The sequence below is a fragment of the Manacus candei genome, unplaced genomic scaffold, assembly GCF_025592945.1.
Source record: "Manacus candei isolate 608988 ecotype Guabito, Panama unplaced genomic scaffold, ASM2559294v1 h1tg000028l, whole genome shotgun sequence".
Lineage (NCBI taxonomy): Eukaryota > Metazoa > Chordata > Aves > Passeriformes > Pipridae > Manacus > Manacus candei.
Window position 1 is genome coordinate 35,709,449 of NW_026138076.1, and position 24,025 is coordinate 35,733,473.

Here is a 24,025-nt window from a genome sequence, read left to right on the forward strand (position 1 = left end):
GATTTGTGACACATAATGGAAATCCTGCTAAAACCAAGGACCAAATCCTTAGTTTAATTATGATCTTACTCACTGGACAAATGTAAGCATGAATTTAATGTAGCTTTGATACCACGCATGTTTCTTTATTTAGAGAGGAATAAGTTGAAATCAGTGAGGCTGTATCTGCTCAGGATATCAATGATTTTGGCCCTACGCTTGTTTTTATGTGTTTCCTTTTGCTTAATGGATTTCAAGGGAAATAAAGACTTTATGTGCGATATAATTACTGTTTTGGTCTAGTATCTTGAGTTATTTTTCCAGCGGAAACTTCTGGGTGGGAAAACTTGACACTTTGGAAAGAGTGCCAAAATTTAGTGCAAGTTTATATTTACCAAAGGAACATTTGACATTTCGTTGATGCATCACAAAGAGAAATAAGGGACACACCTGACAGGATTATCTTGTACTGAAATACTTTAAAACAAACAATGGCACTGCTGAGCAGTAAGAAAAAGCAAAGCAAAGGCATGAGTACTGAAAAGGAAACAACTGTGATCCTATGTAAAGTGTGAATATTACTCAGAGCACAATGACACAATCCTTATTTTTACAGTATAGGAGAAACCTTCTAAAGCATATCCAAAATACTGGATATTTTTAAATAGTTTAAGGCATTTCCAGTGTAAATACAAAAGTGCTTTATTACAACTTGCATACCCTCCCATCTGAAATATTTAAAAAGAAAATCTTATGGAAAATCTTTTATTCCAAATCTCCCATGTGTAAATTTTAGTATGGTGATCTTAAATTTCTTCAGAGACATTTTTGCTTCCACTTCACCTTATTATAACATTCCATTCTCACACAACTTTCATGACATCCCTAAAAACAGACAGTGGTTTTCTATCCCCAAACTGCCATACACAAAATAGATTGGGGGTTATCAGAGATTTGCTCTATTTTCAGTTTCCTATCTATGCCAACCTCAACTTCCATGGCAAATGGTGATGAAAAAGACCATTAGGCAAAGCAATAAAGAGTAATATAAAAGCTCATTATAAGCCCAATTCATAAAATTACAAGCTGTAGCGTGCAGTATGCACAAGTAAAACTGAAAACCAAGTTCAAGCATACCAAATGAGATTATAAACTAGCTGTTGTTTTTCTGTCTGAGAAAAGCCATTCTTTAATGAGCTTGGAAACGCAGCTAAATATTTTCTTCCATAAATTCAAGAAAAAGCCATACCACTTTTGAGACTTCTGCTGGGCAGCTTTTTCTCCTCCCTCTTTTCCTCTTTTAAATTTTAAATACTGCATAGGAACCATTTGCTCTGTAAGGTTCCCATAGTTAGGACCAAACCTTCTCAGAGGAATTTTGGCACCTTATTAATTAGTTAGTTATGAGAAGGAGCTGCACTCTTTCAGTGACTCCTATTTTGCCATCAGTAAAGTGTGATCCCATAATAAATTTCCATCAAGCAAACTATTTCTGGTAATTCCCCCTAATTAACACCAGACTGCTAATAATAAATTAGGCTCTATGTGTTTTTGATATAACCAAGATCTTGTCTGAGCCCAAGATATTAACCAATGTCCCAAGAAAGTAAAACTTGAACCTAAATTAAGCCTTTGCTGGTAAAAGGATTTATATGCAATTTTGTGAGAAACCCTTTGAAGATCTCATACAGGGCATTTTGACCAGCAAATATTTTGAGTGACAGAGAGATTTGTTCTGTGCTGAGCAGTGAAAGTGGATTTATTGTGAAAACACACCATTGAGTTTTAAGCCTATAAATCTTACACTGGATTACAGCATCTTAATGAATGAATGACAGATCTCTTTTTTTCTTGTCGGTGCATTTTAATGTTACATGACGTTGTGATTGATAGAAACCAAACCTTTGCCATTAAAACGTCAAATGTAGACTTGATGCCTTTAAAAGTTTGGCTTCTGGAGCTTAATATACTGTTTGCAAATAGACTTGCATTTGTCTCGTTCATAGCCTAAACACTGAAGGGGAGGCAAGTTTTCTGTAAAGCTGCCTCTAAATCTTATAGAGCTGTGTGCAGTGTTTTCCTTTGCTTGTGTCAATAAAGGTAGAAAACAACAGTGCATTGGCTTAGTTAAGAGATACTCAGCTAAGGAGATTCTTACCAGACTAGTATTATCATGAAGTAATTGGCCATGTTATAGTAGAAAGTTAAGTATCCCACGATGAAAGTGGAGACTGCTGGGTGCCAAGGCTAAGTACAATATCAGGGAATGCTTGCCAGAGTAGGCAGTATTTCCTTGGACAGTGTCAACTTAGGAAAAATATTAAACACTTCTAAACAAACATTGCAAATTATTCTAGATGGGCAGTAGAATGAAGTAAAGATACCAAATAAATAGTAATTGGCCAAGATAGAGTTTTACACTGTTATATAGTCTACAGTAATCAATAGACTATTTACATCTTTAAATCCATCTTGAGAAAAGATGGAGAATCAGAGACTCACCAAGATTGGAAGGGACCTATAGAGATGGAGGACCTTGACTAGTCCAAGGGCTGTGTCCAGTTGGGTTTTGAGTATCTCCAAGTACAGAGACTCCACAATCTCTCTAGGCAACCTGTGGCAGTGTTTGACCATCCTCACAGTTGTTCTGTCACTATCTACCACTGAACCAAGTCTGGCTCCATTTTCTTGACTCCCCTGTCCAGATATTTGTATAAATGAAATTTCCCCTGAGCCCTCTCTTCTCCATGCTGAACAGTCCCAGCTCTCTCAGCCTCTCTTTGTATGAAAAATGCTTCATGCCCTTAATCATCTTCCTAGCTTTTTACTCAAGTACAGCCATGTCTCCTGTACGGATGAGACCAGCACAGGACTCGGGTCTCCAGATGTGTCTCACCAAGGCTGAGCAAAGAAGGATCACCTTCTCCAATCTGCTGCCAATGCTCTGCCTAATGGACCTCAGGAGGCTGGTGGTCTTCCTTGTCACAAAGCGGATATCACTGGCTGGTGGTCAACTTGGCGTCCACCAGGACCCCCAGGTCCTTTTCTGTAAAACAAAACTCCATTCTAAAAACAAAACAAAACAAAACAAAAATACAAAAAACCCCCAACAGCAACAAAACCCAAAACAAAAACCACAAACAAACAAACAAAAAAAACAAACAAAAAACCACCCGAAAACCAACCCTGAAGAATGAGCAGCTCAGATGATATCTATTCCTGTATACAATCATGGCTTTCTTTAACTGACTATGATTCAGGAAAAGAAAACATCCAACAATCACAAAATAACTGAGGACAGATAGAGAATTTCAGGTTTTGAGTAGGGTTTATTTGCTTGTTATGTTTTTCAATCATAATTAAATTTGCAAATGTGAACAGCCAAAATTTGATGCCAAAGATTATTAAACACAAGCAAAGAAATCACCGAGACTTAACAGCTAGTAGATCAGCATAAAATAATGTTTGCAAAGCAGCTCACATGGCCAGATGATGCAAGTAGCCCTGTGAAGAATTAGGTACACAATTGAACAGACCAATACACACTGAAACACAATTCAACTTTTGCTTTTATGTTTATTGCATGTTATATTAAGCATTTATATTTACACATAATCCGGAATTATTTAGTTACAATATGCTGAAACTGTCATTGTGAATCAATTATTCACTTACAAAGACCTTCTACCTTCAAACAAAGTTAAGCCCCATTCTCTTATAGGCAGTTTTGGAAGAAAAACAATTACTGACTGAAAATGCATGCAAAAAGCTACAGTAGTTATGTTACAAACACGTCTCTCCTGACTTTCTAACATTCCCTCAAAACATGAATGTTATACATGTGTTGTATGAAAAACACTTGGGAGTCTCACGAAATCCCACACTGATGGAACTGTGTTGACTTTTGCTATGTCAAGTCTGCATTCAAATACACGTATATATGTATGTCTCTCAATGTACATGTATATGTGTGCATGTATAGAGAAAGTATATATAAACATGCACACATACACACACTCACACCCCAAAAGATCCTAGAGGTAAAGGCAGGCTTAAAAATAAAACAAAATACAAAGATACCAGGATGAAATAGTTCTAAATAAAAAAAAAAAAAGTAATAAATATTCAGTGAGAAATATGGCATTATTATAAAGTGCTCTACTATAATCTCACTTATTAAAATAACGATAAAAATTATGTTCCTTTTAGTTGATTTATATAATTTGGTAAAGCCATTAAATATTCATTATGTATCAGTGACTCTATGCTTCCTTTTAAATTTTAAACAAACAGATAAAAGCAGAAATTAAAAGGCAAAGCAGCTACATGAAGCAGTTCTATTGAAGCCTTTCAGGCTTTTGTCCTCAAATTCATTAACAACTGAAAAATTTCAAACCCTAGAGCACATAGATTAAAAAATACAATTCCAATTAAAATTATGAAACTAAACAAAATTTAATTGGATTTTAAGGACAAACTTAGAAGTTTCTATCTTACATTAAAATAGCAAGGTTTGAATTGCAGAAATTACTGAAGGCCTTATCCTGTGCATTTCCACCCTCTTTCCTCACACATGTGCAATATAGTTCCACTGAAACCTAGTCTCCAGGTTTCATTTTTCCACATTCCACTTAATTTCAAAAGCAACCTGGCTTATATATTACTGTATTTTGTCCAGTCTGCTTCTACCCTTCTGATTTTCAGCCAAACTCACAGAAGGGTACATCAACGAGAGTGTAAACATTTTAAACAGCTTTATACCGTACCACTAAATTTCTTCTTATTTACAAATATTTACCAAATTTACCAAATTTCTTCTGTACCACCAGAACTTAAAAAAAGAAACATGGTAGTATTGAAGAAAAACAACTTCAGGAAATAAAGTGAAACAGCCCCACAATGTGAACCTGTCCTGCTGAATTAATAAGAAAGTCAAATATCTTTTCATATTTAAGTACAGCAATTTTGGTTTTCTTTTCTCCTCTTTTGCTGATGTTCCTCATTACAATTGCTTTAGTCAACCATGGTGATTTTTTGTGATTTTTCCCCATGGTTTTATGGATAAAACTGTCCTTTGTATCAAGACACCCTCCCCCCTCTGCCCCTCCTCCCAACAACAACACTAAATGTTTTTTTTTAATGTCTATTAGACAGAGTACTAAAGACTAACAATTCAGCCCTGATATCTCAGCTGAATAAAATAGTATGTAAATTCAGTTTCCTTCAGGAATCTGCTCTGATCCCAAGAGGACCCCCTTCTCTGTTGTGCAATTCTGCTGGAGCAAAATTCACCCTGTGCAGAGGGGCACCACCTTTTCCCTATCTGCTTACAGTTGCTCCATACCACTTAAGCCCTAATTTGAAGTTAAGTAGGGACTTAGCTGGTGCACAGGCCTTGTGCTGACTCTCTGTGTGGATGCAAAATTCATATTAAGCCACAGAATTGGCTAGTCTCCTGGCTCACAGTAAATGCATAATGACAGCATTGTCTCTCTGCTCCCTTCCAAGATCTGAGATACTGGGCTGCTTAACTCAATGTAGTATTATTCAACAATATATTCCCTACATCTCAAAGAAAAGAGAGAAATAAAACCCAAACTAATAAAAATCAAAACAGCTGAGCAAGAAAGTTAAATTTTCAGTATTTTACCTGGCACACCACCAATATACATATTCATGAGCTACATGGTAAAGAATGTACTGAGAGAAAAACAATGTCCTCATTTGCACTTCAGCAGTTGTCCTCATTCAATACCAGAATCTCACATTCTGGATATAAAACACCTACAGATTCAGTGCAATTTCCCCTTTCCTTAAAGGAGAAAGGCACTTAAAGCTTTCTAAAACCTGAACTGCAAACAGAAGAGTGTAAATCCCTGTAAGATCTGATCTGACATTTCCATCCTGTCAGCACACCTTCAGCAGCAGGATTTTTTGGCCAGTGTTCTGATAATACATGAGTTAAGGAAGAGCATCCCATTTATGTTTTCTTCTAAGTGGCATCTTCTAAACTATTCTTTTTCACCAGTATAGCCACTGGCCCACTTAACTGCTTTGTAAAAATCTCTGTCCCTTGCAAACCCATCAGAAATTTAAGTGCAAAGGCACAGGTACATGTAGTGTTGCAGGAGGCTTTATGTATATGAATATCAGATAAAAATATTAGTTTCTGAATTATAAATTTTGTGTAACCTTTGCTTTGTGTCCCTTTTAATGGAGTTTAGTTGCAATATTTTTAGACACACTTTAAAAACATCACTGCAATAAAGCGATCTGGATTGCTGAATCCAATCTCCTTTTATTTGTTCAAGAGCAGCAAAACCAAGACTTCTAATATCAGGTATTTATTTTTATAGATACTTCACTTCTCATACTGAAACAGATATAAATGTGGTCATAAAATCATGAAACTAGTACAGTAATGTGCCAAGTGTAGAGGTAAAGGCACTCTAATTGTTTGGCTTGGGTGCAATTCCTGATTCCTCTCTTTTTATGAAGCAAAACCTTAATGATAAATGCTCTGAAAAATTAGTTTACAATACCTCTGAAAGTTTCCCCATCTGTCTTCCATTTTAGAAAAATTGTATATAAATAATTTTAACCGATTATTGAACATGGACATTTTAACCTTTCTGCTCAGTACATTTGTTACACACAATGAGCTCCAAGCATCAGATGTTGATAGAATGAGCGTGTTTCTTGCACAGTGGCTTGTCCTTCTTGGAGAAGAAAGTCTGGCCCTCCAAACTGTCACTACATACCTGAAATGGGATAAAAAAAACCAGATCACCCAATTCAGATGGATGAATTTCACCACAATTATTCAGAATGCCAAATCATGGTATTGTTATATGCACAAATATATTAAAAGAATAAGAATTACCTTTTTCTTAAGGATACTCTTTTTGATGTAATACTAGTGGTTGGTAAGCATAATCTTTCTTTAAGACAACAGGTTTCTAACTGGGAGCAGAGTTAGGTTCAGCATTAAAAAACAAAACAAACAAAACAAACCCAACCCAATCATTAAGATTAGGATTGTTGGTTGTTTTTTTTTGGTCATACAATATTAGCAGGCAATACCTTGGCTACAGTGTCTTTATGTCAAAAGCACTCTTGCTACTTTGGAAACGCAGCCCATTCCTGTATGACCTCCAACACTTTCTCCAAAGAAGTAAACGTCATGGGTTAAATGCTAGGACACATGGCTGCAATCCAGGACAACTTCTCTTGGACCTGTGCCAAAGGCAACACACCTTCCAAATAACTTTTTGTTTGGGCCCAGGGGATTGAAAGAGGTTAGAGTTGTTAACTCCCATATTGGTCAGGTTAGCACAAGCACTGCTGCCACAGGTTTGTTTAAAATGTAGACTAGCTTTACTTACGGAGCATACAAAGCAAGTGTCATGCCAAGTGTGGCCCAGAGCCTCAAGAAACCTGTCTCCAGCTTCAATGGGGAATTCACAGCCATGGCACATGGTACCAAAGAGGGCATAATAATCTGCAAAGAGATACAAACAGATTTTAAAGCATATGCAGAAAAGCAAGACTGACCCTTTGAAAACTTTGAAAGGCAATATATTTATTACATTTAACAAAAAGTATCTCTAGGGTGTCAGGATGGTTATTAGCGACCAGACTTTCTGAAGTGTATGTGCACCATTCATTTTTAAGCACTGGATTGACTTGGAGCCTCTGAAGGCTTCCTGGACTTAGCAGATAAAAACTCCTCTAGGAGTATCAGGGAGCAGCAGGGACTAAAACAAATGGCACTGAACCGTTCGTATTTCTCAACCAAGCAGAGCTTCAAAAAGAGAGAGCAGAGCAGACTAAGAGAACAAAATACATGTATAAAATTGGGTGGGAGGCACTGACAACTCACCCCTATCCCCACAGTCTTGGTGTGTGACACTGCTTTTGCCCCATCTCAAGGGCTGCAAGTCACTCCTTTGCTGCCCACCTGTGCAGGTCTAAATTTCACCTCAAGTTGTCTGGTCTTTTTCACTTATTTCAACTCTCGAACACCCCATTCTAGAAAGGAAACGATTTATTCCTGCACAGAAGACAACAGCATTCGTGCATGAGAGCATTTGGGATCAGCACACATCATGCAAACATTATGTCTTTGTAAGATGAACTACAGACTGACAGACATAATGAAGCTTTGGACTCCATCTACCAGTAAGTAAGTGTTACTGCCATAGTAACACTCTGCTCTGACAGAGAAATTAGATGCCAGGGGTTGTTTTCAAAGGAGATATATAAGGAATGAGAAAAGGGGTAGAAGTGGATTTTGTTTCTCTCTAGATTATACAGATCTGCTACAGATCTGCTGAAGTTCTAGTGCTTACTGCAGCAGAGTCAGTGGAGGATTATAAAATGTGTCAAGTCCAAGAGCAAAGTCCTGTTTTCATTTAGTGAGACTGTGTTTTGTGTGATGATCTCCCTCAAAACGCACTATCACAGGAGACGTATCAACAGGATAGGAAACACAAGTGCTCTGGAAAAGCAAAGCCCTCTGGCTGCCAGTGGCAAGAAGCTGCTTCACTGATCACCTTCATTAATCCATGCTACTGGGATGAGTTGCAAATGTTTTAAGCAGAAGAAAGACCATAAAAATATCAAATGTTAGGACGCGCTTGTGCAAAACCCCTGAAGGACGTGATCTCCTGACCATACTGTTTCAGGTCTTTGCCTTTGCGTTCGCACAGAATCTTACTGATATTTTCCTGGTGCCAGGAGTTAAAGCCCTTTAGAAGTTGGCCTGTGGTTTGTGTTGATAAGTTTATTCGCTTTTCTTTTGAAGAAAGGGCAATAGATAAGGCAGAATGAAGGGCATCAGTTTTCTTTTGCTTTTGCATGCTTGAATTGCGACACCACAGAAGTCTTCCAAGTAAGACTTCTCATCTGGTGACATATCAGTGCTTCCTGCATACTGCATTTTCAAAACTAGGTTACTAACTCTGCACTTAAAAAAAGTTCAAAGTTGTAGATATTTGGACTTTTAATTTAATTTTAGCCCTGACATCCAAGCCCAGAACATTTTTCAGATTAAACACCCTTAATACTAATAGCTGATGCTGTTATAATTTCAAATAGAGATTTAAAATTAGAACCCTCCTTTACACTAGGAAGCAGGAAAGTTGGAAATGACATTTACTCTTTATTTCTTTAAAATTAGTCTTAGACTCATAACTCCAGCTGGACTGAAAGTCTTTGAAGAATTAATATATTTCAAATTAACATCTAGTTAGAGAACCAGAGCCATTACAAAGTATCGCTGCCAATAACACCTCACAGAATGTGTCTACATTAACTTGTGCTAGCAACTTTCTATCTTAGAAATAAACTCTGCAAGAAGCGTAGTATACTTGACATTTTATCACAGTTTTTCCGGGTCACAGTATTGAAATACGCACATTTGTGCACAGGAGTTGTAACAGTAGCACAAATCAATGCACCGCATGACATATGGATTATTTAGTGGCAGGAACAAGAACTGAACCTTAACAGAACAAACCCGGTCACAAGCTTTCCACCCAAAGGGGAGTTATTGATTCCTCCAGTACTATTTTTGAATCATCAAATGGTTCCAGGATTAGGGGCTTCAGATTGCTTCAGGATGAAATTTCACCATGCTGTCACATTGGAGGATGCTGCTTGTATACCCGTATCCTCTGCTGCTCCACGGATTCAATAGGAGCAACACGTTCCCCTACTTGTGTCAACAAGTTAGCAATAACCTACTGTGTCCTTTTGTATCTGCCAACACCTCATTAAAGCTGCTCTGACAACAGAAATTTTGGATAAATTTTGCCTGCTTTCTTTATCCTTACAGCACCTAGCATTCTCCATGGCACCCGCTGCAAACAACTGTGGGATCAGCCCAGAAGGAAATCTTAGCTCCAAAGAGGTCATCAGCATTTCATGCTAAGTCATTTCCTGGTCAATCCATTTCTACCTCTAGTTAAACTGTAATGCTCCTAAGAGTAGAAGGAAAACGATAAAAAGGGTCCAACTGTCAGTTCCAACACAGATGTAAACAGCATGCAGTGTGAAAGCAGATAATTTTGATACATTTTTGTCTCTTTTCCATTTTAAAAGGAATTGTTTTACAAATTATTTCTTTCTTTCCTAGGCCAGAGGGGTAGGAAAGCAAATTAGGAAATCAACATAAATAAAAACTGTTCATATTAATAATAATAGGTTGACAAGAAGCTCAACATGACTTGGCAATGTGCACTTGCAGCCCAGAAAGCCAAAAGTATCCTGGGCTACATCATAAGAGAAGTGGCCAGTAGACAAGGGAGGGGATTCTGCCCCATCTACTCTGCTCTGGTGAGACCCCACCTGGAGCCCTGCATCAAGATACTGAGCTTCCAAGATAAGATGGACATGGACCTGCTGGAGCAAGTTCAGAGAAGGTCACAAAGATGCTCAGAGGGCTGGAGCACCTCTCCTACGAAGAAAGGCTGAGAGAGTTGAGGTTGTTCAGCCCGGCAAAGAGAAGGCTTCAGCGAGACCTTACAGCAGCCTTACAGTACCTGAAGTGAGCCTACAAGAAAGCTGTAGAGGGACTTTTCACAAGGGCATGTAGAAACAGGACAAGGAGGAATGGTTTTAAACTGAAAAAAAAGCAGGTTTAGATTGGATATTAAGAAGAAATTCTTCACTGTGAGGTTGGTAAGGCACTGGAACAGGTTTCCCAGAGCAGCTGTGGATGACCCATCCCTGGAAGTATTCAAGGCCAGATTTGGTGGGGTTTTGAGCAACTTGATCTAGTGGAAGGTGTCCCTGCCCATGGCATGTGATATTGGAACTGGATGATCTTTATGGTGCCTTCCAACCCAAACCACTCTATGATTCTATAAAAAAAGTTATAATTAGCTGGAAGTGCTAAAAACCAATCCAGAATCCCTCTGAACTTCTAAGCCACATCATTCATGTAATACTGCTCATCAGGCTTTCGAGTGCTATAATTGTTTCACCGTATTTTTCCTGACAGTCTGTTTGTTTTTTTTTTTATCCCAAGTGTATGTACAACAGATGTTATCCTTGATCCTGCAGAAAACTACCTGGACAGACTGCTTTCTCTTGGAAGTCCCTCAGGCTGTGAATGAGGCTATTCAGAGTAAAACGTATTACTACACTGGCATTTGCTTGTGTTTAGTAAATAAGCAGATTTACATAAACTTCAGATTATTTTAAACTAGAAAGTCACCCTAAAATTAACACTCTGATGTATCGCTGATACCTACAGCTGAGGGCTTCACAAGAAAAGGTAAAATCAGTGACATGAAACCTGCTGCTGTCAAAGCTGATGAAGAAATCTTCATCAGCTTCTCCTGATGCAAACCCAAAGTGTTGTCTACAGTTGTTGCTACTTTGAATCGACATATCAAAGTTACATGAATCTGCTGGGGCAGTTCTGATGTGAGGCTTGAGAAAAAGAATTTATTTTTTTCCCAGCCTTATTGAGCTCTGCTTCCCCACACAGCTGCAGTAAACTTTGGTTATGTTGCTTCTTACCCGTCTCACAGTAGGGATCACCATCTTCTAAGTGGAAGACATTATTGCGGATGGGGTTATGACAGGCCACACACACGAAGCAGGAAACGTGCCAAGTTTGTTTCAAAGCATTTATTACTTCCTGTGGGGATTAGAAAAAGTGTTATGAACACATTATTTTGATGTGATGACTAGATTGTGGTAACCATGCCTCCACACTTGATTAATTTCAAGAATACTTTGTTTCCTACTGCTACTTTGAAAGTGGGTTGTGCACAAAAGTTCTGCGATGTTAAACTTAATGAGGTGCTTTATTTATGGTACATCTACTTATTTTTCATGAGCAATCTTTCGGGGTTTTTGGAAGGTTCAGCGTAGAGTTGGATTGGTTTAACAACTCATTTGTTCACTTATTTAATTTTAATTAGGATCTCACCTACAACAGTCCCCCGAAATAAGAAAAGCAGCATCTCTGCCTTCTGAAGTCTGTGAAGTTAATCAAAAGACATCACACAGAAAATTATGACTGCTCTGTGTTGTTTTGGAAGATGCTACAGTGCCAAATATGACTTGAGAATTGTGCTGCCAGCGCCCTGCATGACCCCAGTTACACAAGAATCCAGACACGTTGCTGTCTGCAGTAAAACAGCGGCCGATCAGCTGGCAGGCTCAAATTAGCAATATCAGTGCCGAGTAGGATAACACGTCTTTCTATCTGCATTACCACTGGGAATATTTCAGTACTTCACATCTAGCCAACCACTGTGTTCTTCAATGCTCAGCTCAGCTAAGAGGATTATTTCTTTTTATTTCCCCTCTGCCCCCATTCTGTCAAAAGCTGCCAATTAAAAACATTTTGCTCAAGAAAATTTGGTAACCAGAAAATTTGGTAATCAGAAAATTTGGTAAACAGCTACAGAACAGCTTCATGAAAACAGGAGCTGAACTTGGAAGAGCCAAGGAGACTACAGCACCTTTTCTCAAAGAGGTTGAAAAGGTTCAACATTAGAAGAGCCAAAACCATAATTTGTATGTGATGGGAGCTAAAAAGGTATGTTAAGAGTATGTTTGAAAGAATGCAGACTGGGACAGATAAAAGAGAATTTCATTGCAGAGACTCACTGAACACTGTTGTTATTGTTCCCATCAAAAAACAGGCCACTTGCTGGTCACTTACCCCGAGGATCTTCCTCTGGCACTTTGAACACTCAGGGGCAAAGAACTTCTCATAGCAGACCTCACAATACAGCATCCCTTTCTCTTCCACAAATCCAATGTAAGCCATGGAGGTTTTGCAATGGGCACAATTGAACTCCTCTGGATGCCATGACTTTCCCAAAGCCACCAAAAAGGGTCCTCTGATCGGAAAGAAGAGATATTGTCAGCAAATACTCCTAGGTTGGCTCCAGCGAAAGCTGCTAATAGACTTAATCTACAATACCTCTGAGTCATTACTACCAGTATATACCACTGTCTCTATATTCATCTGAAAATATATTCAGCATGCTAACTTCTTTAATGGTCATATTTACTTTAGTGAGGTATCTTCAAGGTCCCACTAACACTCAACCTTCCAGAATACAGGTTTCAGGTGATCTTTGTGGTTCAAGTTTATCTCCCTCACCAGAATTCCTGTTTTTTTCTAAGGCCAATAAAGATGTCATTCTTTCAAGAACTGCATCACTTTTTTCTGATCTAATACTTCACTGCAAAAAAGAAGTGTAAGGTACTAATATCACCACCTGCTGCTAGACATTTTTTTGGAAATCAAGTAAGCTACAAGAACGTTTTCGTGTAAGATTTTTATATGAACAAAGCAATAGCAATAACGAAAAGAAAACAACAGGAAAAAAACAACAACAAACAACCCCCCCCCAAAAAAACACCTTGAAATTTGCTTATGTTGACTTCAAGATAGGAATATAAGCAGGGAGAGAACAGAGGGTACCTTCATTAAGGGTAGAGGATAATTATTTTTATTTCTCTTCTACAATTTCTCTGGTAACATTATGTATTTTTAATAGGATGAGAAGTCAAAAACAAGGGACTCAAACAGATTTAGGATAACTCAAAGGCCTTGTAAGATGATGAACATATATGTAATCTGAGACAGTTTCTTCTATTCACCTCTGATTATTGGAGAGAATGCAGTGAAAAATGGCTCCTGGAGAGAGCAGCCTGTAGCCCTTTAAGGAGGAGCTGGGGCTGAGCGCAGCTCTCCAGCCCCCTGCTCCCAGCGGATGCCTGAGCAGTGCAAACACTGACCTAACCCGATACCCTCCCTGCTCTACAAGCACCTTTTTACATCAATGCCCTTTCAGTTATGTACTGATCAAACAATACAAGCCCTTATGTACAACAAAGTGCTCTCAGTGCGCCGTGTCAGCACAGGCTAATTTAAGAGATTCATTAACACGGGGCTGACACCAAAGAGGCTCTCCCGGATCTAGGTAGTATTGAGTTTCTGGCCATCTGCACCGAAATGATAGGCTCAGTTAGCTCTGCAATGGAAAGCAAGTGTGCTAGCAACAGGAGGGGAAGGAATTTTTACATCTGCTGCATTTAGCTCTCCAGAGTTTACAGCTCTGACATGTTGAGGTTAGCCATTCAGGACAGTGCGCAGGACCCCAGACGGATGGGGAACAGCCTGGGAGTGCACCTACAGAGTTCCTTTCCCAAAGTCTCCAGACAGCTGTGGCTGTGCCCTGCACAATGTCTATGAGGTGTTCCATTAGCAGACTGGCTCCCTGTGCACACATGTCCAGAAGAACACTTCCTAAATACAATTTTACTTTCAATCAGGTTGTAGTTTAAACATGTCAAGCTGATACTGAAGCTTAATGATACCTGCAACCTAAAAGCTGCCCGAAAGCACGTGGAGAAAAGGAAAAAAAAACAACCCCAAACCAACACCTGCCACGTAAAATACACTAAAACATGATATTCAGAACTTGGAGGTGTTCCCAGTCTCAGCATAATTTTGCCATCAAAATGATAGTTTCCAGCAATGAAAGGTATTTATTTACTGTATTAATTTGAAAAAGAGTCCCAATTTGAGTAAAGGGCATGCATGCCCACACTCATGCAATGTGACAGGAAGTCACATTGAGATAGGGGGATGAAATGTTAGGAAGATGGCTGCAGATGGCTTCAACATTCCTTCTCCATTTAAAAACAAACCCAATAAAAATCCCACATGCCTCCATCAACCAGAACATATTTTTAAAAGTACTGCTAAAAAACCATGCTCCTACCATCCACATGGGAAATGAGATGACCCAACTGGCAACAGTTGGCTATGAATGTGCCTCTATCCCAGGCTACTTTGACATGTTAAACATTTCTGAACAAACTTCTGACAATACCATCTAGGCCGCATGAAATGAACTCACAGATGAAAACGAACTAGTCGCTTATTTACTATTTTTTAAAAGGGATTTTATTTTAAAAGGGATTATATTTTAAAAAGGATTATTTATGAGAGTATTTACAGAATCTTATGCCCCAAAGGATCACTATGTACAGAAATTTGGTAGTCACCTCAAACATCTGGGCTCTGCATGTAGCAATGATATTGGGAAAAATTGGAAGGAGAATTAACATACAGGGAATATAAGTGCAATTTCAATGTCTTTACACTTGTAGCTAAATATAACTTCATCAGTATGGTCGTGATGTATTATATTAGTATGCCAATAATCTAGTTTCTCATGTGGCTTATATTATGATAGCAAGTCAGAACTGAAATTTGGCAGTAGAGAGATCAAAAGGATTTCCACATCTGGCAGGTAGGCCATTCACTTTACATTTAACCATACAGCAGTCTATAGTCTCGGAATTGTGTTCCTCTCCTCACCTCAAAATGCCACAGTATACAATTTGTGTACAAGAGATGCTGAAGGGAAGCACCATTTGTACTTTTTCCCTTTTGCCTTTTGAAACAATTAAGCTTTATGAAAAGGTGGAAAGCCAAATCATCATTTACAAGCAGACATGCCAAAGAGTATGTTCTCAGTGGAGATCCAGTGAAAACACATTTGGACTTCAAAGAAAGAGCCAACTCTGCAGTGCAGAACTTGGTAAGACTGCCTGGGAACCAGAAGTCTTTATCAGGAAATGCCAGAAGTCTGCCAGATCGTCACAGCGAGCAGATCAAGAGAAATTTACTTTGCCTCCAGCTTTGATTCTACATGGAAAGAAAAGCTTACTTAATGTAGCTTTGGAAAAAAAAGGAACCTTCAGACAATCACTAAATGAATAATTAAAGATATATTAAAAAGTTATAAGGTGTCTCTATGAAAGGTTTTGCCTTGACCAGCCATGGTTATTCTATGCCTGAGTGTAAAGTAACCAACTCCAGAATGCATTTTGTTCTCAAAACAGATGTACAATGTAATGTCACTTGATCCTCCTCCTACCTTTTCATAGGTAATACTACCACTGAGGGCATGAAGTGTAATTATGCTAAAACTTGAATTAAAATGCCACTGCAATCTTCCAAATTCACTGTATGCTGTGAACATAAGGCATATTTGGCATTGATTAATGCACATCAACTCATCCTCCAATGGAAGAATGTTTGCTTTTAATAATCAAGTAGGCATTTAACATATGAAGAATTTAAACATCACCAGCAAATTACAAAGAAGTTAGACGTAGGTATCAGTAGCTACTCATGAAAAAGGTGTCACTTACAATAGGTGACAATGGCTTAAGTACTGTCAAGTAGGGCTCTGCAGTTTCTCCTCATGTATCCACTACAGAGTAACTGTTGCTCCATGGAACAATACACTCCCCTACTTACAGGGCAGCAGCTCATCTCTTTTTTAATGGTGATCGAAGCGGGAAAGTGGGGAGTAGCAGAGAGTGATTTAAGGGTCAAGAGGAGAGGTTGACTGCTCAGGAGTCATCTGTAAGCTATGCTGTGAGACCCCACAGCACAGAGCATAAGCAAACCCTGCTAAACCACTGGTGCTGTAAAAGGCAATGAAGCCTCTTGCAGGAAAGATGCAGCACACAGTCAATTTTCTATGTTTGGTTTTAAACTAAAATAACTGTAACAAAAAGGAAAGTGAATGGTTGCTTGCATATTATTTACTAGACACAAATTCAAAGCCCAGGGAACAAAAAGGTCAGCATACTAGAGACAGAATTATTATACAGGTCAAACTGTTCAAGGAATCAGATGAATCTCATCCCAAAAGTGTGTATACCTTTTTGATAGTAATTTTTCATTTTGCAAAAAGCAAAAAAACTGGATTAAGAAGCAAAGGTGCACTTGTATTGGGAATTTGTATAGGTTTCTTCTATTGCTTCAAAGGGATTCTGATCATAAATTTTTATTTCTTCAACATATACATTAGAAGTAGGAATAACTTCTCCGAAACATCACAGGTCCATTAGTAAAGAGTGTTCTAAAATTAACCCGGTATTAACTGAACTGGTAGTGAACTATCAGACAGAAACCTAATGGAAGCAAACAAGTTGGACTCAGATGAACCCTGGAGATCAAGTGATTTGTGTTAGCTGCTGCTTCTGATGTAGAATCCAATCCAGGGCTCAAGAGGGTAAAAAAGCCCATGGATTTTCTATTATACTGAATGAAAATTATACAGCTTATAGAGCTCCTTATTTTTCAGAATTTATGTTTTCTAATAAAAAGGTCTCTTTCTTAAACCATGGTGAAACATGGTGCAGGATCTCGTATTTGTCCACTAAAAACATGGGGCATAAATAAATAAACAACGATATACTTTAATGCATTACTTTCTCCTTGTAGTTCAACAATAAAAATGACTGAAAAAGCAAGAAGAAAATACTTTTAAAGAGTATATTTCTTCCAATAATCCTAGGAGATCTCTATTTTTGGGAAGAAATAAAAAGTGAAATAGATGAAAATGAGGATGATTTGCACATCGGCAATAAAAACAATTATAGTTCCCTGGATGAGACAATCACGACTAATCGTCAGAAATCACTGACTGAACAATGCAATCCAGATTCAATTCTTCCTCCATACGAAATTCTGACTAACAATAGGATATCTTGTGGGCTCAGCAAAATTTATTTAACTTAATGTCATTTGGTAAACTTGTGTTTGTGTTGCTTAATATTTTCTACCCCTGTCATACAAGTCAAGGACAGTAGCTACCATAATATCCAAAGGCAGAGAGCCCATTAAAGAGCTTGAAATCTAGCGGTGCAGGAAATTATTATTATTAATCCAGTCCTAGTAATTGTTAAAACATCACTTCATGCTTTTCTTCTGTTATTCTTCTTCTTCTCTGCTAGAAATTATGATTTCTAAATCAACATTTTTGAATAGTCTTTATAGGACTACACTCTCTGGTTTCCAATTAGGTAATATTCCCAATTCTACTGGAATGGGTGTATAAGTGAAAACGAAGTTGCTTGCTTTTGTTTAGTTTTACTTTTACTCTATAACACCCAGTTTTCTGATTCTCTGTAAAACGGGCTGTAAGACTGTGACTGTATACAGTTCACAATATTTTTCCTCCAAAGTATTCTCATTTTTGTTAGAGAAACCATGCATGAAAAAAAGTGTTCTGCCCTATTGAAATGAAGCCTTAAAATACTTGTGATTAAAGACTCAAAACCCATGAAAACAAGGCAAAGCCCTGCTGTGAGAGAGCCTTCAGGATGAACAGAATCACAGAATCCTTTAGATGGGAAAAGACCTTTAAGATCATCGAGTCCAATCATTAACCCACCATTAAGCCATGTCTGTAAGTGCCATATCTACATGTCTTTTAAATATCTCCAGGGATGATGACTCCAACACTTCCCTGTTCCAGTGCTGGACAACCCTTTCGGTAAAGAAAGTTTTCCTAATATCCAATCTAAGCCTCCCCTGTCACATCCTGAGGCCATGTTATATCACTTGTTACCTGGGAGAAGAGACCGATCCCCATCTCACTACAACCTCCTTTCAGGTAGTTGTAGAGAGTGATAAGGTCTCCACTGAGCCTCTTTTTCTCCAAGTTGAACAACCCCAGCTCCTCCTAATCAGAGTTGCATTCCAGACCCTTCACAAGCTGCATTACCCTTCTCTGGACATGTTCCAGCACCTCAATGTCTTTGCAAGGTGCAAGGTGCAGTCTCAGCAATGCCAAATATAGATCAACACTCCCACCCAACTTGGTGTCACCTGCAAACTAACAGGTCATCTCAATCCCAGTCCAGAACATTGATATTAAACAGGACTGGCCCCAGTACTGAGCCCTGGGGAACACCACTAGTGATTGGCCATCAACTGGGTTTAGTTCTATTCATCACCCCTCTCTGGGCCTGGCCATAGAGCCAGTTTTGTACCAAGCGAAGAGTGTGCCCAGAAAAGAGTACAAACCTGATGACTTGATTACAGTGTGCACACATGGGAGTGCGCTTTCCCGCTGGAATATGCTCTGCTCTCTGAACCAACGTGTCTTGTTCATTTAGCTGAGGTGCTGTGTCAGGTTTTTCACTTGAGGCAGTTGTTCCAGGTGATTTAATACTGTTCGATGTCCATCCACTGGCAGGAACTGGGGAAAAAGTGCCAAAGCATTTAGAAGACCATCTTTTAGTACCAAGTAAATTAATCTGAAATACAAGCAACAAATAACATTTGCCTAACGTCTTTGTCCAATGTATACCCGCCTACTCAAATGGACAAATTAAAAAGCGCTCATTTCCCCCTCCTCCGCCATTAAGTTACAAAATCAGTCCTACCTACTTTATGAAACATCTGTGAAATAACACAGAATGCTTTTGGCTAACTTGTAGAAGTAGTGGACAAATTTCAGTATGATGAAGAAGTTAAGGAAAAGAATATACAACCTGTGAAAGCATTATTTTGCTTTAGATAGAAAAGTTGAAGCCAAGAATATCAGTGTATGAACAGAGGCAGGAGAGTATGACATACCTACTCAAAACATTTCTCACTGAGTGCAATAGATCATACATCATTACTAACAGGTTAAACAAGAGTACACATTAATACAACATGTACAGGAACTTAAAATAGAGTACTGTATAAGGAAAATATATTTCTAAATTAAAATTATACACTACTCTAGATCACTGGATTCTGCCAATCTAAAGCACTCAAAAGGTCATGTTCACATCCTCCTTATAAAAGTTATGACACAAATAAAACCCTGACATTTTCAGAAATGTACACAAGACACACTTCCATGTCTACTCAGGTTTTTAGAGTTGTAGAAGAGACATAAGTTTTTGTGGAGTTCGAAAAATGCATTTACAAAAATGAAAGGCACAGATGATACTGTTGCCCAGGGTAATGAAGAAACAAACATTCCTCTGCTTTTCTTTCTCTTCTATTGACATATCTACCTTGGTAACGTACAAGCTACGGCAACAATAGTTTATGGGAGCAGTTATTCCTGTCAAGTGGAGATACCTTTTTCTTTTTCAAGTATGCTATAAAACCCCCCACATTTCCATAGCCTTTTGTTTGCAACCACAGGCAAAAGAAACCATGAGTGTTTACTCAGTGTCTTGGCTTTAGTGCAGCCTTGCCAAACCTTTTAAATCAAAAAGTGAAATTAAGATTTGAATGGAAACTCAGAGACAAACAACAAATCAGTGACTGAGACATCACACAGTGCAGGATGATGCTTCTGCTGCAAAGATGCAGCTCTCCAACACCAGGGTCAAGGCATCAGTATGTAGCTTTGCAAAAAAACTAGTTCATGGAGCTGGTAATCTTTGTGCTATTCATCCTCTCTCATTCTTCCTATCATCTTGCACGGAAAAGATGAAAAATTCTTTCTCATTATCTCCATTAATGGAATGTTGATCAGCCTCTGTCCATTAAAAAGTTGCAAACACCGTTCAGGCAAAACAATGCATTCCCTGCTCAGAAGTGGCATACTAATTCACTGAGAAGATGTAAATCTACAGAAAATCCAGTAGAAATGCCAATACTGTGTTATTTACAGAAGTAAGATAGCCAAGCACTACACAATTTAATCAAAACAATACCATGAAATTTAGTTTACAACCCCCTCCTCTACTCATGCACAGGCTGAGGCAACACAGCTGGAAGAGAACTCCTTTTTAAAACCAATACATTTTTACTATAATTATGCTTGGTATTAACCTGCTGATATGGGCTCAAAACCTACTTTTGCTTACTCTTTCTGTGTATAAAGAAGCAATATATTTATACACCTTTTTTTTGTTTAAATGGTTGGTTCATCAAATTTTCTCATACCAGGTCATTTCAACACTGACATATTTTTGGATCCTTTTCAGAATCTGAAGCAGTAAAAAGTATAACAGTCCATCAGGGTTGCTTTTTTTTTTTTTTTTTTTTTTAATACAAGGTTATTCATTATATTTAATGTATAACTAATTAATTTGCAATGTCCTGAAAAAATAACATCTTAATCTTGAAACATTCAACATTTCTGAGTAGAAAGAATTTAGGAATAGAAGCACTTAATCTTGAACAAGTCACTCTGCTACTGTACTTCAGTTTATATGATAAATGCCTGCTAAGCTGAAAACCTAGGAACAGATAAAAATGAAAAAGGTGGCAGAACGGCTTTGAAGACATGAACAAAAGTGGTGTTGATTAATAGCACTTTCCTCCTCTGTCATCACACATGGCTTTCCAATTTTCAGATCCCATTTCATGAGAATACAGCAATACACACTAAAACCAAATCTGTTTGAAGACCGCTTTTGCCATAAATCAAATTGCAGCATTGCTAATTTCTGTTTATCTACTGAATCCCAAAGCCCATTCAGACACATCAGCTAGCTTATTTGCACTGCGTTGTTAAAAAAAGTCTGTCTGCTTGCTTACAGTGGAAAAAAAAAGTACAAACATCACAATTGTTCCCTTTTCTTTGGTCTCATTACAGCTTTCATTAATGTTGTTTTTATGAATGATGCTTTTCTGAACACTACCTAACTTCAAAGTTACTGCCGGCCAGGAGAAGAATTTCTCTATGTAAACCTTCTCTACAAAGCTGTTAGATCAGTCATTTCTGAGTTATTTGAAACACTAAAAAAGGAGAGAAGGAGATAGTCCATCATGTTAAAACAAAAATTCTCTTTAAAGCAAATCGTAATATAAACCACACAAATCAGTATCATGCTAAGCAAAAGCTGTGACCTAAGCAAAACCAAGCTGGGTATTTAGTGTTGAGGATCAGCAAAGGCAAATGGACCCACTCCACTTCCACTGAAAGCAGTGCACTCAAGCTCAATGCCCAGATCTTCAGCAGATGTAGGACTCCTATGAGATCACAATGCCAACAGAGTAAGAGGAATAACAAATAAGCCCTAAGCCTTCAGATCATCCTGTATTTGCCAGAGTATTTCTGGGCACTGGACAAAAACTACATTCTAAAAGGCTTTCTACTGCCATTTGTGAATTTCTGTCACTATCTGGTCAACTATGATGGGAACAATATCTAATGAATCACTGCAGATGCCATCAGCATCTGAGAACTAAGATAGAAGAAGTTGCCTTCTGCCCAAAAACCCTAGGAAAGCGAGGACTCAAGTTTCTTTCCATTTAGATTTTTCTTCCTAAAGACAAGTCTGCTTCCATTGTCTTCAGATCCATACTCTGTAAAATACCTTCATATCTATTTCACTGCATTTATTATACTGGATTCTTTATAAACCTTCTACAGTTGTTCTCTAGATTTATTTTTCTTTCACCATAGATCATTATTCCTCTCTCACTGCTTGATTTGTCTCAGTCCTTTATCTTCCTTGTTCCATTCGGAACACCAGCAGGACAGTTTTTATTGACCACTTTTGTCTTTCCATAGGCCACAAACATCCCTTTTACACTTCAGTAATTTTACCAGAGGTTCATTACTTTCACTGCAGCCCATAGAGTATGTTTTTGTTTGTGGTGGCATTTTTGTTTAGTTGGTTTGCTTTTGATTTTAAAGCCCCCTACTATTAACTCCCTACTTAAATCTATATGAATTCTCAGTATTTTTTTCCAACAATACTCAACCTCTTGTAGCTAGAGAATTTCAAATATTAGGTCTGTTTTTTGTTTAGAATGAACACTGATTTTCCCCACCTATTTTTTATACTTAAACAGCAAGTTTAACAGTACTGGATGAGATGTTTTTACTGCAAACAGAGAGGAAGGAGACATTCTGTGAGTTCACGTATTCTCTTCCTCTACTTTCTCTTCCCTATTCCCTTAGAAATCTTTCAAATTGAAACACAACCATTTGATTTAAAAACATCAGGCCCAGAAAACTGGTGCAGGTGGTTTTTTTTCTTGTAATGAGAAGATTTTACCAGGGCACATTAGTAGTGCCGAGGTAGGTCCAAATCATTACACTCAACCTAAGTGAAGACCTCTCAACTCTTGGCAATCAGTCTGAGCTCTCCTGTGGTTTGTGCTTTATATTTTGCTTTTTAAATTTTACATATGTGATCAGCAGCTTCGTTCTCAAAGAGTGCTAGGGAGATGTCCTCATATCCGAGATCTGTTGTGGTGCATGCACATTTTTAATTGTGAATAATAACTGCATGGGAATGGGAAAGGAAACCACTCCAGCTTCCTCACAACACAATTTCACCCCGTATTTTCTGGTTGGCACCTTTGCTGCTTGAAACAGAACAAAGCACAGCAACTTCTGTGGGTGGTCTGAAGATTTAAAATTATAATAATAAATACAGTTAATAAATGAAAGAAATAATTTATAAGAATTATACACCCCAGCAGGAGCTATTCTGACCCGAGTGCCAGAGAGGTTTGGGTTCTCTGCAAGTCATGAAAAGATCTCTGTGGCCAGATTTTGGAGTTTTGCAGGCTTCACTTCACATTCACTCTCTTTAATTAAACATTCTAAAGCAGTGTTAATTTGCACTAGAGTATTGTCATTACTGTTTTTTTTTCTAAAACAGAAAACACACTGTACCTGACTATTAACTTTCTACTTTATTAGGTTAAGTTTAGCAAACCCATGGTGTTTGCTTTCACTAAACTCCTTGGTATGGCCAGTTTAATATTTAACAGTCTTTTAGGCAAGGTAAAGAATTGGCTTTTTAAAATTTTTTTTAAAAATCCCAGTGTGACTTTGCCCTCAATAGTCTAACAATAGGCTGTTCCATCGCTGAGCACATGGATAACTGCAAACACTGGTGAAAGGTTTGGAAGACAAAGGGAGAAAGGCGGATACGCAGTGGTGCCAAAGTCACTTTGACAGAGGTTCTCCGGTGCGTAGCAACAATACAACAGCCTGAACTGTTTAACGCTCACTTAAACATAACATCAGACTTCATGTAATATCTATAAATAACAATGCTACTTTAAGCAGTGGGAGTGTCAGAACTTCATTTTAAAGTGTTCTAACTCAGTGATTTATACACTTCTATTAAACTACTGTATTATAAATGGAAAATATAGAGCTTCGTACGTCCAATTTTCTGACTTCTCTTAATATATCTGTGGTGTAGGAAATCTTCCTGTTCCTTCCTTCCAAACCAAACATATGGTTGGATGAAGCAACGTGTCTGAAAAGCTTGGTTG

General features: G+C 38.1%; 1 protein-coding gene across 9 annotated transcripts in view; it reads right to left on the reverse strand.

The window, feature by feature from the left end:
- Positions 1–3,279: 3,279 nt before the first annotated feature.
- Positions 3,280–24,025, reverse strand: part of PDLIM5 (PDZ and LIM domain 5) — a 126,635-nt gene continuing 105,889 nt past the window's right edge. For 4 of the 9 annotated variants that reach the window (XM_051789762.1, XM_051789763.1, XM_051789761.1 and 1 more), the window contains 5 exons: positions 18,854–19,028; positions 12,665–12,845; positions 11,509–11,629; positions 7,365–7,480; positions 3,281–6,740 (listed from right to left, as the gene is read on the reverse strand). In XM_051789762.1, coding sequence (XP_051645722.1) covers positions 6,651–6,740; positions 7,365–7,480; positions 11,509–11,629; positions 12,665–12,845; positions 18,854–19,028 — 683 coding nt within the window. In that variant the 3' untranslated portion in view covers positions 3,281–6,650. Of the gene's footprint in view, positions 6,741–7,364; positions 7,481–11,508; positions 11,630–12,664; positions 12,846–18,853; positions 19,029–24,025 lie in introns of all 9 variants that reach the window. The other 5 variants (XM_051789766.1, XM_051789767.1, XM_051789769.1 and 2 more) reach the window with 3 other exon arrangements.